General features: G+C 35.8%; 1 protein-coding gene across 1 annotated transcript in view; it reads left to right on the top strand.

Moving 5' to 3' along the window:
• TMPRSS15 (transmembrane serine protease 15) overlaps positions 1–17,864 on the top strand; it is a 136,134-nt gene that overhangs the window by 73,707 nt on the left and 44,563 nt on the right. Inside the window, exons 16-17 of the mRNA XM_059922230.1 lie at positions 49–189; positions 17,631–17,741. Of these exons, the coding sequence (XP_059778213.1) occupies positions 49–189; positions 17,631–17,741 (252 nt within the window). The remainder of the gene's footprint in view (positions 1–48; positions 190–17,630; positions 17,742–17,864) is intronic.

Here is a 17,864-nt window from a genome sequence, read left to right as displayed (position 1 = left end):
AAGGATCATCTCACTGATTATTCTTTTTTTTTTTTTTTTTTTGAGCAGCTGTGTACACAGGGCCTGGTCCAGTAAAGGACGTGTTCTCAACCACCAAGAGAATGACTGTGCTTTTTATCACTGATGATGTGTTGGCAAAAGGGGGATTTAAAGCAAATTTCACTACTGGCTATCACTTGGGGATTCCAGGTAAGTGCACTCGGGATTACATGCTGCCTTGTAACTTTTGGAGCAAAACAGTAGAAACATACAGGAGGGGAGATTTGTTCAAGATGGCAGAGTAGCAGGACGTGCACTCACTCCCTCTTGCAAGAGCACCAGAATCACAACTAACTGCTGAACAGTCACTAACAGGAAGACACTGGAACTCACTAAAAAGATACCCCACATCCAAAGACAAAGGAGAAGCTGCAATGAGACAGTAGGAGGGGAGCAATCACAAAATCAAATCCCATAACTGCTGGGTGGGTGACTCACAAACTGGAGAACAATTATACCACAGGAGTCCACCCACTGGAGTGAAGGCTCTGAGCCCATGTCAGGCTTCCCAATCTGGGGGGCTGGCAATGGGAGGAGGAATTCCCAGAGAATCAGACTTTGAAGGCTAGCAGAATTTGACTGCAGGACTTCAACAGGACTGGGGTCAACAGAGACTCCACTCTTGGAGGGCACACACAAAGTAGTGTATGCATCAGGACCCAAGGGGAAGGAGCAGTGACCCCATAAGAGACTGGACCAGACCTACCTACTAGTGTTAGAGGGTCTCCTGAAGAGATGGGGTTGGCTATGGCTCACCATGGGGACAAGGACCCTGGCAGCAGAGGTTCTGGGAACTACTCCTTGGCATGAGCCCTCCCGGAGTCAACCATTAGCCCCACTAATGGGCCTGTAGCCTCCAGTGCTGGGTCACCTCAGGCCAAACAACCAACAGGGAGGGAACTCAGCCCCACCCATTAACAGACAAGCAGATTAAAGTTTAACTGAGCTCTGCCCACCAGAGCAACACCCAGATCTACACACCACCAGTCCCTCCCATCAGGAAGCTTGAACAAACCTCTTAGATAGCATCATCCACCAGTGGGCAGACAACAGAAGCAAGAAGAACTATAATCCTGCAGCCTGTGGAACAAAAACCACATTCACAAAAAGACAGACAAAATTAAAAGGCAGAGGACTATGTACCAGAAGAAGGAACAAGATAAAACAGAGAAAAACAATTAAATGAAGTGGAGATAGACAACCTTCCAGAAAAAGAATTCAGAATAATGATAGTAAAGATGATCCAGGACCTCGGAAAAAGAATGGAGGCAAAACTCGAGACGATGAAAGAAATGTTTAATAAAGACGTAGAAGAATTAAAGAACAAAAAAAAGAGATGAACAATACAATAACTGAAATGAAAAATACACAAGAAAGAATCAATAGCAGAATAACTGAGGTAGAAGAACGGATAAGTGACCTGGAATACAGAATGGTGGAATTCACTGCCATGAAACAAAATAAAGAAGAAGAATGAAAAGAAATGAAGACAGCCTAAAAGACCTCTGGGACAACATAAAACGCACCAACATTCACAATACAGGGGTCCCAGAAGGAGAAAAGAGAGAGAAAGGACCTGAGAAAATATTTGAAGAGATTATAGTTGAAAACATCCTTAACATGGGAAAGGAAATAGCCACACAAGTCCAGGAATCACAGAGAGTCCCAGGCAGGAAAAACCCAAGGAGAAACACACCAAGACACATAGTAATCAAATTGGCAAATATTAAAGACAAAGAAAAATTATTAAAAGCAACAAGGGATAAATGACCAATAACATACAAGGGAACTCCCATAAGGTTAACAGCTGATTTCTCAGCAGAAAAACTACAAACCAAAAGGGAGTGGCACTGTATATTTAAAACAATGAAAGGGAAGAACCTACAACCAAGATTACACTACCCAGCAAGGACCTCATTCAGATTCGATGGAGAAATCAAAAGCTTTACAAACAAGCAAAAGCTAAGAGAATTCAGCACCACCAAACCAGCTCTACAACAAATGCTAAAGGAACTTCTCTAAGTGGGAAACACAAGAGAAGAAAAGGACCTACAAAAACAAACCCAAAACAATTAAGAAAATGGTAATAGGAACATACATATCGTTAATTACCTTAAATGTGAATGGATTAAATGCTCCAACCAAAAGACACAGGCTTACTGAATGGATACAAAAACAAGACTGTATATATGCTGTCTACAAGAGAGCCACTTCAGACCTAGGGACACATACAGACTGAAAGTGGGGGGATGGAAAAAGATATTCCATGCAAATGGAAATAAAAAGAAAGCTGGAGTAGCAATATTCATATCAGATAAAATAGACTTTAAAATAAAGAATGTTACAAGAGACAAGGAAAGACACTACATAATGAACAAGGGATCAATCCAAGAAGATATAACATTATAAATATTTATGCACCTAACATAGGAGCACCTCAATACATAAGGTAAATGCTAACAGATATAAAAGAAGAAATCAACATTAACACAATAATAGTGGGGGATTTTAACACCTCACTAACAACAATGGACAGATCATCCAGACAGAAAATTAATAAGGAAACACAAGCTTTAAATGACACAGCAGACCAGATAGATTTAACTGATATTTATAAGACATTACATCCAAAAACAACACAATAAACTTTCTTCTCAAATGCACATAGAACATTCTCCAGGGTAGATCGCATCTTGGGTCACATCAAGCCTCAGTAAATTTAAGAAAATTGAAATCATATCAAGCATCTTTTCAGCCCACAATGCTATGAGATTAGAAATCAGTTACAGGGAAAAAAACCATAAAAAACACAAACACATGGAGGCTAAACAACACGTTACTAAATAACCAAGAGATCACTGAAGAAATCAAAGAGGAAATAAAAAAATACCTAGAGACCAATGACAATGAAAACACGATGATCCAAAACCTATGGGATGCAGCAAAAACAGTTTTAAGAGGGAAGTTTACAGCAATACAATCCTACCTCAAGAAACAAAAAAAAATCACAAATAATCTAACCTTACACCTAAAGGAACTAGAGAAAGAAGAACAAACAAAACCCAAAGTTAGTAGAAGGAAAGAAATTATAAAGATCCGAGCAGAAATAAATGAAAGAGAAACATAGAAAACAATAGCAAAGATCAATAAAACTAAAAGCTGGTTCTTTGAGAAGATAAACAAAATTGATAAACCTTTAGCCAGACTCATCAAGAAAAAGAGGGAGATGACTCAAATCAATAAAATTAGAAATGAAAAAGGAGAAGTTACAATGGACACCACAGAAATAAAAAGCATCATAAGAGACTACTACAGGCACCTCTAGCCCAATAAAATGGACAACCTGGAAGAAATGAACAAATTCTTAGAAAGGTATAACCTTACAAGACTGAACCAAGACGAAATAGAATTTATGAACAGACCAATCACAAGTAATGAAATTGACACTGTAATTAAAAGTCTTCCAACAAACAGAAGTCCAGGACCAAATGGCTTCACAGGTGAATTCTATCAAACATTTAGAGAAGACCTAACACCCATCCTTCTCAAACTCTCCCAAAAAATTGCAGAGGAAGGAACACTCCCAAACTCATTCTATGAGGCCACCATCACCCTGATACCAAAGCCAGACAAAGATACTACAAAAAAGAAAATTACAGACCAATGTCACTGATGAATATAGATGCAAAAATCCTCAACAAAATGTTAGCAAACAGAATCCAACAACACATTAAAAGGATCATACACCATGATCAAGTGGGATTTATCCCAGGGATGCAAGGATTCTTCAATATATGAAAATTAATCAATGTGATACACCATATTAACAAACTGAAGGATAAAAACCACATGATCATATCAATAGATGAAGAAAAAGCTTTTGACAAAATTCAACACCCATTTATGATTAAAAACTCTCCAGACAGTGTGCATAGAGGGAAACTACCTCAACATAATAAAGGCCAAATACGACAAACCCACAGCAAACATCATTCTCAATGGTGAAAAACTGAAAGCACTTCCTCTAAGATCAGGAACAAGACAATGATGTCCACTCTTGCCACTGTTATTCAACATAGTTTTGGAAGTCCTGGCCATGGCAATCAGAGAAGAAAAAGAAGTAAAAAGAATACAAATTGTAAAAGAAGAAGTAAAACTGTCACTGTTTGCAGATGACATGATACTATACAGAGAAAATCCTAATGATGCCACCAGAAAACTACTAGAGCTAATCAATGAATTTGGTAAAGTTGCAGGATACAAAATTAATGCACAGAAATCTCTTGCATTCCTATACACTAACAACAAAAGATCAGAAAGAGAAATTAAGGAAACAATCCCATTCACCATTGCAACAAAAAGAATAAAATACTTAAGAATAAACCTACCTAAAGAGGTAAAAGACCTGTACTCAGAAAACTATAAGACACTGATAAAAGAAATCAAAGATGATACAAACAGATAGAGAGATATACCATGTTCTTGGATTGGGAGAATAAATATTGTGAAAATGACTATACTACTCAGAGCAATCTACAGGTTCAACGCAATCCCTATCAAACTACCAATGGCATTTTTCACACAACTAGAACAAAAAATCTTAAAATTTGTATGGAGACAAAAAAGACCCCAAATAACAAAAGCAATCTTGAGGGAAAAAAACAGAGCTGGAGGAATCAGACTTCCTGACTTCAGACTATACTACAAAGCTACGGTAATCAAGACAATATGGTACTGGCACAAAAACAGAAATATAAATCAATGGAACAGGATAGAAAGCCCAGAGATAAACTCACGCACCTATGGTTAACTAATCTATGACAAAGGAGGCAAGGATATACAATGGGGAAAAGACAGTCTCTTCAATAAGTGGTGCTTCAACAGTGGTGCTACCAAATGTAAAACTGATAGCTAGTGGGAAGCAGCGGCATAGCACAGGGAGATCAGCTCAGTACTTTGTGACCACCTAGAGGGGTGGAATAGGGAGGGTGAGAGGGAGGGAAACGCAAGAGGGAAGAGATATGGGGATATATCTATATCTATAGCTGATTCACTTTGTTATAAAGCAGAAACTAACACACCGTTGTAAAGCAATTATACTCCAGTAAAGATGTTAAAAAAATATAAAATTAAAATTAAAATTGAAAAGAAAGTGGTGCGGGGAAAACTGGACAGCTACATGTAAAAGAATGAAATTAGAACACTCCCTAACACCATACACAAAAATAAACTCAAAATGGATTAAAGACCTAAATGTAAGGCCAGACACTATAAAGCTCTTAGAGGAAAACATAGGAAGAACACTCTGACATAAATCACAGCAAGATCCTTTTTGACCCACCTCCTAGAGTAAGGGAAATAAAAACAAAAATAAACAAATGGACCTAATGAAACTTACAAGCTTTTGCACAGCAAAGGAAACCATAAACAAGATGAAAAGACAACACTCAGAATGGGAGAAAATATTTGCAAACAAATCAATAGACAAAGGATTAATCTCCAAAATATCTAAACAGCTCATGCAGCTCAATATTAAAGAAACAAACAACCCAATCAAAAAATGGGCAGAAGACCTAAATAGACATTTCTCCAAAGAAGACATACAGATGGCCAAGGGGCACATGAAAAGCTGCTCAACATCACTGATTATTAGAGAAATGCAAATCAAAAATACAATAAGGTATCACCTCACACCGGTTAGAATGGGCATCATCAGAAAATCTACAAACAACAAATGCTGGAGAGGGTGTGGAGAAAAGGCAACCCTCTTGCACTGTTGGTGGGAATGTAAATTGATACAGCCACTATGGAGAACAGTATGGAGGTTCCTTAAAAAACTAAAAATAGAACTACCATATGACCCAGCAATCCCACTACTGGGCATAAACCCAGAGAAAACCATAATTCAAAACACACGTACCACAATGTTCATTACAGCACTATTTACAATAGCCAGGACATGGAAGCAACCTGAATGTCCATCAACAGATGAATGGGTAAAGAAGTTGTGGCACATATATACAATGGAATATTACTCAGCCATAAAAAGGAACGAAATTGGGTCTTTTGTAGAGACATGGATGGACCTAGAGACTGTCATACAGAGTGAAGTAAGTCAGAAAGAGAAAAACAAATATCGTTTGCTAACACATATATGTGGAATCTAGAAAAATTGTACTGATGACCAGTTTGCAAGGCAGAAATAGAGACACAGGTGTAGAGAACAAACGTATGGACACCAAGGGGCGAAAGCAGGGTTGGTGGTGGGGGTGGATGAATTGGGAGATTGGAATTGACATATATACAACAATATGTATAAAATTGATAACTAATAAGAACCTGCTGTATAAAAAAGTAAAATAAAATTCAAATATAAAAAAAGAAACATATAAGACTTAATTTCAATGTTTGCATTCTAGTACATTTATTCATTCTTCCTCATCTTAAAGGAAATTTTCTTCCTTCCTTTACACCTGATTAACCACTAGCTGACTTTGTTCAAAGCCGGAATCCACACTGGTTTTTCGGCAAACCTATTTGCACTTCTCTGGTGTGAGAAGAGCTGTGCATTTTGTACACTGAAGAGAGCTGTTTTAAACTATAAAGGGGGGTTATTGGCACTGTGAGGAAAGAGGATTGTCTGTCATGTTCCCTTTGCCAAGAACGCTTTTAGAGAACAGCAGGGATACAGGCAAATGAGCTGTTTGAATGCCAACAACATCCAATTAAAAAATTAACATCATTAACTTCTTGGAGACAAGCAGTGTAAATGCACTGCCATGAAGGGAGAAGGAATTTGATGCTGATACTTGCTGGGATGCACGACATTCTTACCCTATATTTTTTATTACATCAATAACATAGTCAGCAGGAAAACCAAAATCGTGACCAGCTTGCTCATCATGGAGATATCTAGATATATATGTAGATGTAGATATAGATATAGATATAGATATAAATATTTTCATTCATATATGTAAGATATAATACAACTCTGCATTCAACAGTCTATAGAGAATTTTTATAGCTTGCTTCTCCCCTTGTACTATGATTTTTTAAAATACTTCTGTCCCACAACTTAGTAGTTCTCTCTAGATGTAAATATGTCAGGAAAACAGAATACACATTCCTTCCTACATCTATCCTTCCCTTCCATAAGAGATTGTGGTCAGTTTGTCTTTAATTAAAATGTCTAGAAAAGAGGTAGGGTTGGAGCATTGTTCATCATCGGGCCTATTATCTGATCCTAGAATCATCTGTACAAATCTCTGCTCCTCTACTTACAACTGCCCTAAACCTTAGACTCCATCCCAGAAAGTTGTATGCTTTCAGCATCACTACAAATATGAAAATTGACCTGTAGCTTATATACCCTCTGTTCCTGAAAATAAGTCCTAACAATTGTTACTATCCAAGCTACTTAGGTGAGAGTAAGTGGTAGCCCAGCCAACTATCCTGTTCTTCAGAAGAATTTTGTGATGTTTTAGAAGCAACTACTTATGATTTATAAGCAACATTGACATGAATCAATCAAAAAATCCATTAGTGAAGTAAACAAAAAAATCAATTAATGAAGTATACAAACAAAAAATCAACTAGGGAAGTAAACAAACAAAAATATTAAGGCCTATGAAAGAACATACAACACCAAAGGAAAGCAATAAAGACTTTTAGATCAACAGAAAATTAGAATTCATCTCAAAATAGAGTACATGGAAAAGGAGAAAAATATAGAAAGTGATATGATTTATAATTATTTTAATTTATAAATGAGATTATTTATTTTTAAATTATAATTATTTTTCAAAATAGCAAAAAAGAAAATATATTGACATGAAAATATAGTTATGTGTATAAATATATAATGGATAAATTATATATTATACATTATGTATAAATATAATGTATAAGATATATAGAGATAGAGAGAGATAGATATAATGTATAAAAATCAGAAATTAACTTAGAGGAGAAGTAAATCACTGCCTTGGAAAATATTAATCAAGACAATTTTGAGACTACCATTATGAATTGTCAGTATTCTATCCCTATGGCCACCTTTTGGAGAGGAATTTCTTGTTGAAACTCTACCACAACCAGATTATTATTTCTGACTTGATCAGAGGTTTTTGTTAATGGTGTGAACTGCACAGTTTATTTTGCACACCTATTCATAAACTCTGGCACCAAAATACCACATTGTCACAAAAATGCAGCACAAAAGCATGATCAAGTAAGCAAAAACAATAGGTAAAGAGATGGAAAAATGTGGGAGTCTGTGATGGGCATACAGGAAAAAGACCAGCCCACAAGCTGAAAATAATAGAACCAGTTGAAACTAACACTGAAAGGTGTAATGGGAAAAAACGATATACTTTCTAGATCTGATTAAAGTGACTGAAAAATCATGAAGTCTCATTGCTTACTGTAAAAAATTTATAAGCAGAAATCAGTGTTGTAACATTTCCTGTTTAAAATTTTTAATTTCAAGAGGGAAATTTTTCAGCAAATTTTTTAAGGAGAATAAACAGAATCATTTTTCAAAGATGTCAAAAATCAGTTCAGCTTTATATTTTAGTCATTTTATGGTGAATATTTAAAAACAGCGGAGTGACATTTCTAAATTTTTGAGGAGAAACTTCTGCAATAAAAAATGTATAGACATCAATATCACTCATATTTGAATGCAATATAATTAAGTGCTCAGTTCTATAAAGTATTTTAAAATAGAGCAAGCAAATACGTAATAGTTATTCTCTTGGAGGGGAGGACTTCCCAACTTTTTTCCAAGGATGTCATGGAGGGAACTTTTGAGAAATACTATATATTTTTTAAATTTATTATAATTTTATTTGTTATTACAATAAAATTTATTTTTCAACATTTATTTCTAGTAAGTATAAAAACACAAAATAAACTAAGAACTTGTAGCACATTATATTAACTGCAACTCTAATTAATTATTAGCTGTTTAATATTGTTCCATATCTATTCACCAAATTAAAATGAACTGCAAACATAAGCTATTTTTTTTTTTTACTTTCTTTTTTTTATTGAAGTATAGTTGATTTATTATACTGTGTTAGCTTCAGGTGTACAGCACAGCGATTCAGTTATATATACTACATATATATCTATTTCTTTTCAGATTATTTTTCCTTATAGGTTATTACAAAATATTGAGTATAGTTCCCTGTGCTATACAGTAGGTCCTTGTTGGTTATCTATATATTTTACATATAGTAGTGTGTATATGTTAATCCCAACCTCCTAATTTATCCCTCCCCACCAACCCCCTTCCCCCTTTGGTAAACGTAAGTTTGTTTTCTATGTCTGTGAGTCTCTTTCTGTTTTGTAAATAATTTCATTTGTATCATTTTTTAATTTTTTAAAATTTTTATTGGAGTAAGCGTGATTTACAATGTTCTGTTAGTTACATAGAAAATCCTAAAGTTGCTACCAGAAAACTACTGGAGCTCATGGATGAATTTGGTAAAGTTGCAGGATACAAAACTAACACACAGAAATCCTTTGCATTCCTATACATTAACAACAAAAGATCAGAAAGAGAAGTTAAGAAAACAATCCCATTCACCATCGCACCAAAAAGAATCAACTTATGTATCAGTTTTTTAGATTCTACATATAAGCGATATCATATGATATTGGTCTTTGGCTGAGAAGTACTATATTTTTAAAGAAATGAAGATGAATAGTAAAACCAACTGAACTAATGAGATAAGAAAACTAATAGCTCTAACCAATAAGGGAGTGAATTTATTTACAAATCCAAACAACTGAAATAATTATTGAGCATTCCACCATCTGCAAAAGTGAAAGCATCTTGAAATGAAATTTTAGAGAAATAGTAGGTCTTTAAAGCCGTATTTTAAATTGTGAGAGAAAGGGGAGGAAAGAAGTGGAAAGAGAATAGGTTGGGAAAAGGAAGGCAGCAACATCTCTTCTATTAAAAATATTACAGTTACTAGCTTTTATTAGAGTCTTATAATAAGATAAATACATTAGGATTTTGAAAAATAGTACAAGAAATTTCCCTTCAAGATAAAAGCCAAAAGAATGTAATCTATGGCTTCCAACAAAAAATAGATTGGAGATTTATGGCATAGGTGTTGCTTATATTTGTTTGCCCTTTCACTAGATTTCAGTTACTATGATTATGTTATTTAGGTAATAAATCATTTAGAGAAAATTCCCTCAACTGAAGCTAAAATGGAGTCTTCCATGACCATCACTGTGTGCTGAATATGCTGGGAATGTGGTTTCACATCCCTCCTGGCCACAGGACAGATGCTGCTGGAGAGTAGAAAATGGAGGGATTGAGTCATCATCAACACAGTCTTCTTCCAGAGAGATTTTTACACCAAAAGGCTGAAAAGCAATTACAGAAACAGGGAATTGGCAGTGGCAGATAATCACGCTGGTAACGGAAAGAGAGATTAGGCACACATATCTGTTTATATTGGTTCTCTGCTTTGCTGGTCATTTTAGGAAAAAGGGATCAAAGGAATATCATAAATTTGCAGCATGTATGTGCTTCATTTATCTTCTGAGATATTTTAGGGACACCTTCCAAAGCATTCAATTGATGAGTAAAACAATTGTATAACATATTTTTGTATCTCCTTTCTTTATCTTAGTTTTCACATTTTATTTACATTAAACTAGAGTATACGAAATATAGGCTTATTAAGATCACTCTCCTCTGAATGTCCCTTCATTGCTCTTTTCTGAATATCAGAATCTTAATTTGGAATTCCATAGTGCTTATCTGGCAACTGTGGAAGTGGCAGCTGATTACATTTAGGGGTTTAGAGCCCTCCCCAGATTGTGTGGCATGTGCCTTAGAGATCAATTCAGTTCCATTAAAACCAAGCATATGTTGACTAAATGAGGCAGGGCTACTGGAGACTTCATAAAAAGGAGATGGGAAAATTCAGTTCTTAGCAATATTTTTTTTCTCTCTCTCACTATGGGCATAAAATTATCAGAAATAAGACATCAGAGGCCACAGAGAGTTAAACTTTTGGATTAAAGACTTCTTAATGAAGCCGAACTGTTATATGTTGCAAAGAATCAGAATTCAGTTCATGCACGTAAAGGGAAATTTTGAAAGTGTTTATTTACACTTCTCCTCAGAATTTGCCATTCTTTTCAGTTCAGCAGCAGTAGATTGTTTTGCTCCATACAGCATTTTTTCATCCAATGTATTCATCTTATAGAAATAGGTTAATTTTTCCATGTTCATACAGTATTAACAGCTTTGACTAGAGCACAAAAATGAATTACAATTTTCAGATATTTATACATGTTTTCATTCATATTTTTATTCAGATATTTAAATTTTCATTCAATGGATATGTGTTTTCCAATAAAATATAGCCTGGCTATATTAGTAAAAGAGTAAAATTATTAATAAATTATCTATTATTAAATTATTGATATTGAAAACTCATTTTTACATAATGACTTTAACAAACTATGAAAACAAAGTAATGGGATAATATAAAAATGACTAGCTGTGACTAACATTCTATAAGTATATTATGATATTTGATTATGGGTACATAATTAGGCCATCAGGTTTTAAAATAAATATAATATATATTAAGTACAGATTTAAAATAGAATATATAAATTCAAAAACATATATACCTAGTTTTAAGTATTCCTGTTTGCTAAATGAAAATTAACACTAGAAAGATTAAAATATAAATTCAGTTAAAACATTAATGCTTGCCTGTAGAGTAAGTAGCTGTCTTTTCCAATTTATCATCTCACTAACCTGGTTTAAAAATATGTGTTTATGAAATAAATTGATAATTACATTTACAAGAACCTCCCTAATAGTATTATACTTGATATATGTAACCTACTCACATTGGATAAAGATTTGTAGAAACAACCAGCCCAGTCATGCCTTCCTTAAAGTATTTTTTATTAAAGTAACTTAAATTTGGATTGAAAAAACATAGACTTCATCAAAGTTTAAAATAACCTATACAAATAGCTCCAATTATTGTTGTGAGATACCCAGAGGAAAGGATTATGTGTGATTTCTTGCATTATCTGGAGGGGAAAGTCACACAGCCAGAACATAGAAGTAAGAATAGTAACTTAAAAATATCAATGAAAAGGACGATTTCTAAATGTTACTATCAATACTTTGCTGTTAAGGATAAAATTTATTCTTCATTCAATGTATTCATATTGGTATACTAAATGCATTTAATTTTTTAAAAATTTACTCTCATGATATACCTAAGACATAAGTGGTACTTATCCTATTTGACAGTAAAGGAAACTGAGTTTCTGAAAGACTAATTTATTTGCCCAGGGTCAAAAATAAATAAAAAGGAAGTGGCTAGTATTGTACTGGCACAAAAACAGAAATATAGATCAATGGAACAGGATAGAAAGCCCAGAGATAAACCCACGTACATATGGTCACCTTATTTTTGATAAAGGAGGCAAGAATATACAATGGAGAAAAGACAGCCTCTTCAATAAGTGGTGCTGGGAAAACTGGACAGCTACATGTAAAAGAATGAAATTAGAACACTCCCTAACACCATACACAAAAATAAACTCAAAATGGATTAAAGACCTAGATGTAAGTCCAGCCACTATAAAACTCTTAGAGGAAAACATAGGCAGAACACTCTATGACATAAATCACAGCAAGATCCTTTCTGACCCACCTCCTAGAGAAATGGAAATAAAAACAAAAATAAACAAATGGGACCTAATGAAACTCAAAAGCTTTTGCACGGCAAAGGAAACCATAAACAAGACGAAAAGACAACCCTCAGAATGGGAGAAGATATTTGCAAATAAAGCAACTGACAAAGATTTAATCTCCAAAATATACAAGCAGCTCATGCAGCTCAATATCAAAAAAACAAACAACCCAATCCAAAAATGGGCAAAAGACCTCAATAGACATTTCTCCAAAGAAGATATACAGATTGCCAACAAACACATGAAAGAATTCTCAACATCATTAATCATTAGAGAAATGCAAATCAAAACTACAATGAAGTATCACCTCACACCAGTCAGAATGGCCATCAACAAAAAATCTACAAACAATAAATGCTGGAGAGGGTGTGGAGAAAAGGGAACCCTCTTGCACTGTTGGTGGGAATGTAAATTGATACAGCCACTATGGAGAACAGTGTGGAGGTTCCTTAAAAAACTAAAAATAGAACTACCATACGACCCAGCAATCCTACTACTGGACATATACCCTGGGAAAACCATAATTCAAAAAGAGTCATGTACCATAATGTTCACTGCAACTCTATTTACAATAGCCAGGACATGGAAGCAACCTAAGTGTCCATCAACAGATGAATGGATAAAGAAGATGTGGCACATATACACAATGGAATATTACTCAGCCATAAAAAGAAACGAAATTGAGTTATTTGTAGTGGGGTGGATGGACCTAGAGTCTGTCATACATAGTGAAATAAGTCAGAAAGAGAAAAACAAATACCATATGCTAACACATATATATGGAATCTAAAAAAAAAAAAAAGATCATGAAGAACCTAGGGGCAGGATGGGAATAAAGATGCAGACCTACTAGAGAATGGACTTGAGAACACAGGGACGGGGAAGGGTAAGCTAGGACAAAGTGAGAGAGTGGCATGGACATATATACACTACCAAATGTAAAACCGATAGCTAGTGGGAAGCAACCACATAGCACAGGGAGATCAGCTCCGTGCTTTGTGACCACCTAGAGGGGTGGGATAGAGAGGGTGGAAGGGGGGGAGACGCAAGAGGGAAGACATATGGGGATATATCTATATGTATAGCTGATTCACTTTGTTATAAAGCAGAAACTAACACACCATTGTAAAGCAATTATACTCCAATAAAGATGTTAAAAAAAAAAAAAAAAGGAAATGGCTAAGCTGCAGATCAAACCAGTCATATGATTCCAGAGCTTATGTTTTAACCACCACTCAAATAAGTAAATTTTATCTTCATAATTCATAGCATCAATTTTTATTTTTCAAATCAATAGAGTTACCATCAGCCAATCAACTGCCTAATTTTTAAATGTTTTTTTGAAATCATACTTTTAAAGATTTCTTTGTATTGCATTAACTCTATTACTAAGGTTCATACTGATTTTTGAGGCATATCACTCATTTAACATAAATTAATTCACTTAACGTTTAACAAATATCTACTGATTTCCTACTTTGTTCCAGACATTTTGTCAAGTCCTAAGCATATAAAATGAAGAACCAAGGCATAAGGGTATTACAGATAGTACATTGTACATTCAATTTAAAGAACAGACTCGATGAGAATATAAACAGATAAAACTTTATTTTTCTCTACTTACTTTATTTCAAATCTCTCTTTTTATTCTGGGATATTTCAGGCAGATCTCTTCATTTTTCCAGTTATTTTAGGTATGCAATTTTCTTAAATGCGTAATTAAACCTCACTTTTAGGTATTAAAATGTACAGTCAAATACAACATCAAAACTTTAATATCATCTAAGTCACAGCTCTTTTTTTTTAATCTCCCAACGCAGGCACAAATCTTGGCCCAATAACTTAAAGTAGAAGAAGGTGGAAATATTGTCTTTAACTTACTTCTCACCTTCTTTCCCTTCCATCTTCCCATAGCTCCAGTGTTGGAAGAGAGGCAGAAAAGGATAATCTTCTACACTGTAGTTTTCTTTCAGCTAACAGTAGCTCCTGGACAAATGCTAACTCTTTTGTAGAACAGAGTTGTGGGTTCTTTGGCGTGTTCCTCTCCCCACTCCCCAGGACCACTGCACAGTAGGCATGGGTAGTACACTACTTACACTTGTGATCTCTTATAATCCTGCTTTGCTCCTAATCCCCACCAGCCAGGCTTCATTCCCGCACTTATTTGTGCTGGAGCCAGCTTGTCCTGACAGGCAGCTGTCACTCAATTATCTTTCCCAGTGTCCATGTGGCCAAAAGGAAGCTCATGCACTGCCCTGCACATGGAGAAAATGCAGGTTTTTTCTACTGCCACCCTCTCTCTTACACCTAACTATCATCAAGGAAAGTTCTAGCCAAATGTCTGGCTTCTAAATTCATTACACAGGAAGTGAGTACTAATCTTTATTTATATAGCAATCTACCCACAAAATTTAGGACACTAAAGTTACCATCTCCCATGAAATTTTTCACTATACTTCAGTTTAGTCTGGTATTTTTCAAAAAGTGTATCATGAAATCAATTTATTGAGTTTTGGCCAGCATTCTTTGTTATGGAGCAAAATGGATGGAATGGGATGGAATAGAATAGAATAGAGTAGAGTAGAATAGAATAGAATAGAATAGAATAGGATGGGATGGGATGGGATGGGATGGGATGGGATGGGATGGGATGGGATGGGATGGAATAGAAATAACAGAACAAAGTAAGAGTAAATTTTAATTTAGTTACGTGCACACACACTCACACACACACATATACACATTGGGGTGTGCCCTAGAGTATGATTTAAAATATGTATTTTTACTGTGGTCCCAGCTGAAAAAAGTATCTGAAAGTCCCTGCACTAGTCCCATGTAAGCACTAGCCCTTATGACTCTGCAGCATAATAAACTTTCAGCTGGGGAGTGAGATGGCCTCTCTTCTTTAAGGCAACCCAGTATGAATTGGTTCTCTTGGGGCACCCTTCACTTGGTTTTCTGGATGGCAACTTCCTCCCATCTTGCACATGAAAACACTCTTCCTTAAGACCCTTATTTAGTCTTTTTCTAGAAAAAAACTCGAATCCTCTTTTTCATAGCTGGAAATAGGTGATAGCTAGAAATTTATATTCGCTGGACTAGTTTTGGTAATTTTTAAAGTATTAGTATGGCTACATTTAGTACCTCTCTTTAGAACATAACAGTATTTGTCAATGCTCACAGATTTGGGGCTACAACCTAGATTCTAAAGCAACAGAAATTATTCCTTTCAGGTGTCATTACATTTGGTCATCATAAATTGAGAAAGTCTCTATGGAGACCAGTACCATTTGTTTTTGAAACCATTTTAACATGAATCGTGTATCTATGAAAGCAGTACAGTATAGTAGTTAATGATTAATATTCACTAATAGCTTTTAAAATACAGGTTTCCCTGTTCCTTTTTTTTTTTCAAGTGCTTTTTCTTCCCCATTATTATTGTGCGTGCACCACGTAGGGGAAGAAACTTCAAGCTTCTCCATACCCAACTACTATTTCCTTTCTCAGAGGGTCCAAATCCCGTGTGGCCCCAACAGAGATCCTAATATCAGGATGTAGCTACCCCTCCCAAGTCATAATCAGAAAACAACTTGAGGAAAGCAAACCCCTCTTTTCCAGTGAGACAAAAGCTCTCCCAGGGCAAAAGTCCTTAAGATTTAAACAAACATTTCCAGGAAACATAGTTCTCACTCCTTTTAAACAATGAGTATTTCAAGTAGACATCTTTCTGCACAACTCAAATTCTGGAAAAAACTACCGGATCTACTCAGTTCCTTCCTTGTCCAGCCTCTTCATTTTCCTTCTGTTTCTTTATGTCCAAGCACATTCCCATGACTCCAACCCTGCTTTTCTTGTTTAGATCTCCATTCCTACCTCCCTTCAAATTACTACTATTGCAGGTTCCATTTCTTTAGATGACTTTTTTTCCCATCTCATCACGTTTTTTTGTTTGTTTTTTTAAATTAATTAATTAATTATTTATTTATTTTTGGCTGTGTTGGGTCTTCGTTTCTTTGTGAGGGCTTTCTCCAGTTGCGGCGGGTGGGGGCCACTCTTCATCGCGGTGCGCGGGCCTCTCACCATCGCGGCCTCTCGTTGCGGAGCACAGGCTCCAGACGCGCAGGCTCAGTAGCTGTGGCTCACGGGCCCAGTTGCTACGCGGCGTGTGGGATCTTCCCAGACCAGGGCTCGAACCCATGTCCCCTGCATTGGCAGGCACACTCTCAACCACTGCGCCACCAGTGAAGCCCCTCATCACGTTTTAATCAAGCTCACTGCTTCCAGCCTGGTCCAACTTTGATCCCACCAAAAGGCCCCTTCCACATTTCTATATAATAAAGGTTTGGAGGTATCATTTGGATGGTAAAACCAAGAGATCTCTCTATGCTTGTGTAACATGCCAGTGGTTGTTACTTGTATTGGCCTGGCCAAAAAGTTTGTTCGGGTTTTTCCATAACATCCTATGAAAGAACTTTTTGGCCAGCCCAATGTGTTCATTTGGGTTGGAAGAATTTGAGACTCACAGAGATGGTGCGGGAGAGGTATGTCCAAAACCTCTCAGCCATCTCTTGGAAGTGCCCTGCCCTCTGCTGCAAAGGAGATGCTTAAGGTTTTATACACGCTCTTCTTAAGCCATGCCTCTGGCTTTGACAGAACTATTGCAGAAACATTCTAAGCAGTAAGTGTGCAGTCATAGTCAACATCACAGCCAGCTTTAACTATGCACTGTGGCTAATCACAGGATGTTTAAAGAGGCAGAAATGAGATGGGTACTCTAGAACTGTCTATTTGTCATTTTTTTATCCTATACAGTACATATTTTTTCCCCATAGAGCCCTGCAAGGAAGACAATTTTCAGTGTAAGAATGGACAGTGTGTCCCGCTGGTGAATCTCTGTGACAGTTTTCCACACTGTAAGGATGGCTCAGATGAAGCGCATTGTGGTACGTTTTGTTTTTAGGAAAATACTTTTTATCAGCTTAACCTCTACATTTGGATTCTACAGACGTGAAAGGAAGATTATGACTATATTTATTAGGACATATTTTGGCACTCTGAGGTTATGA

Source organism: Balaenoptera ricei, chromosome 4, assembly GCF_028023285.1.
Source record: "Balaenoptera ricei isolate mBalRic1 chromosome 4, mBalRic1.hap2, whole genome shotgun sequence".
NCBI classification, from domain to species: domain Eukaryota; kingdom Metazoa; phylum Chordata; class Mammalia; order Artiodactyla; family Balaenopteridae; genus Balaenoptera; species Balaenoptera ricei.
The sequence above is the reverse complement of the archived record's forward strand: the minus strand, read 5'-3'. Positions and strand labels throughout refer to the sequence as shown.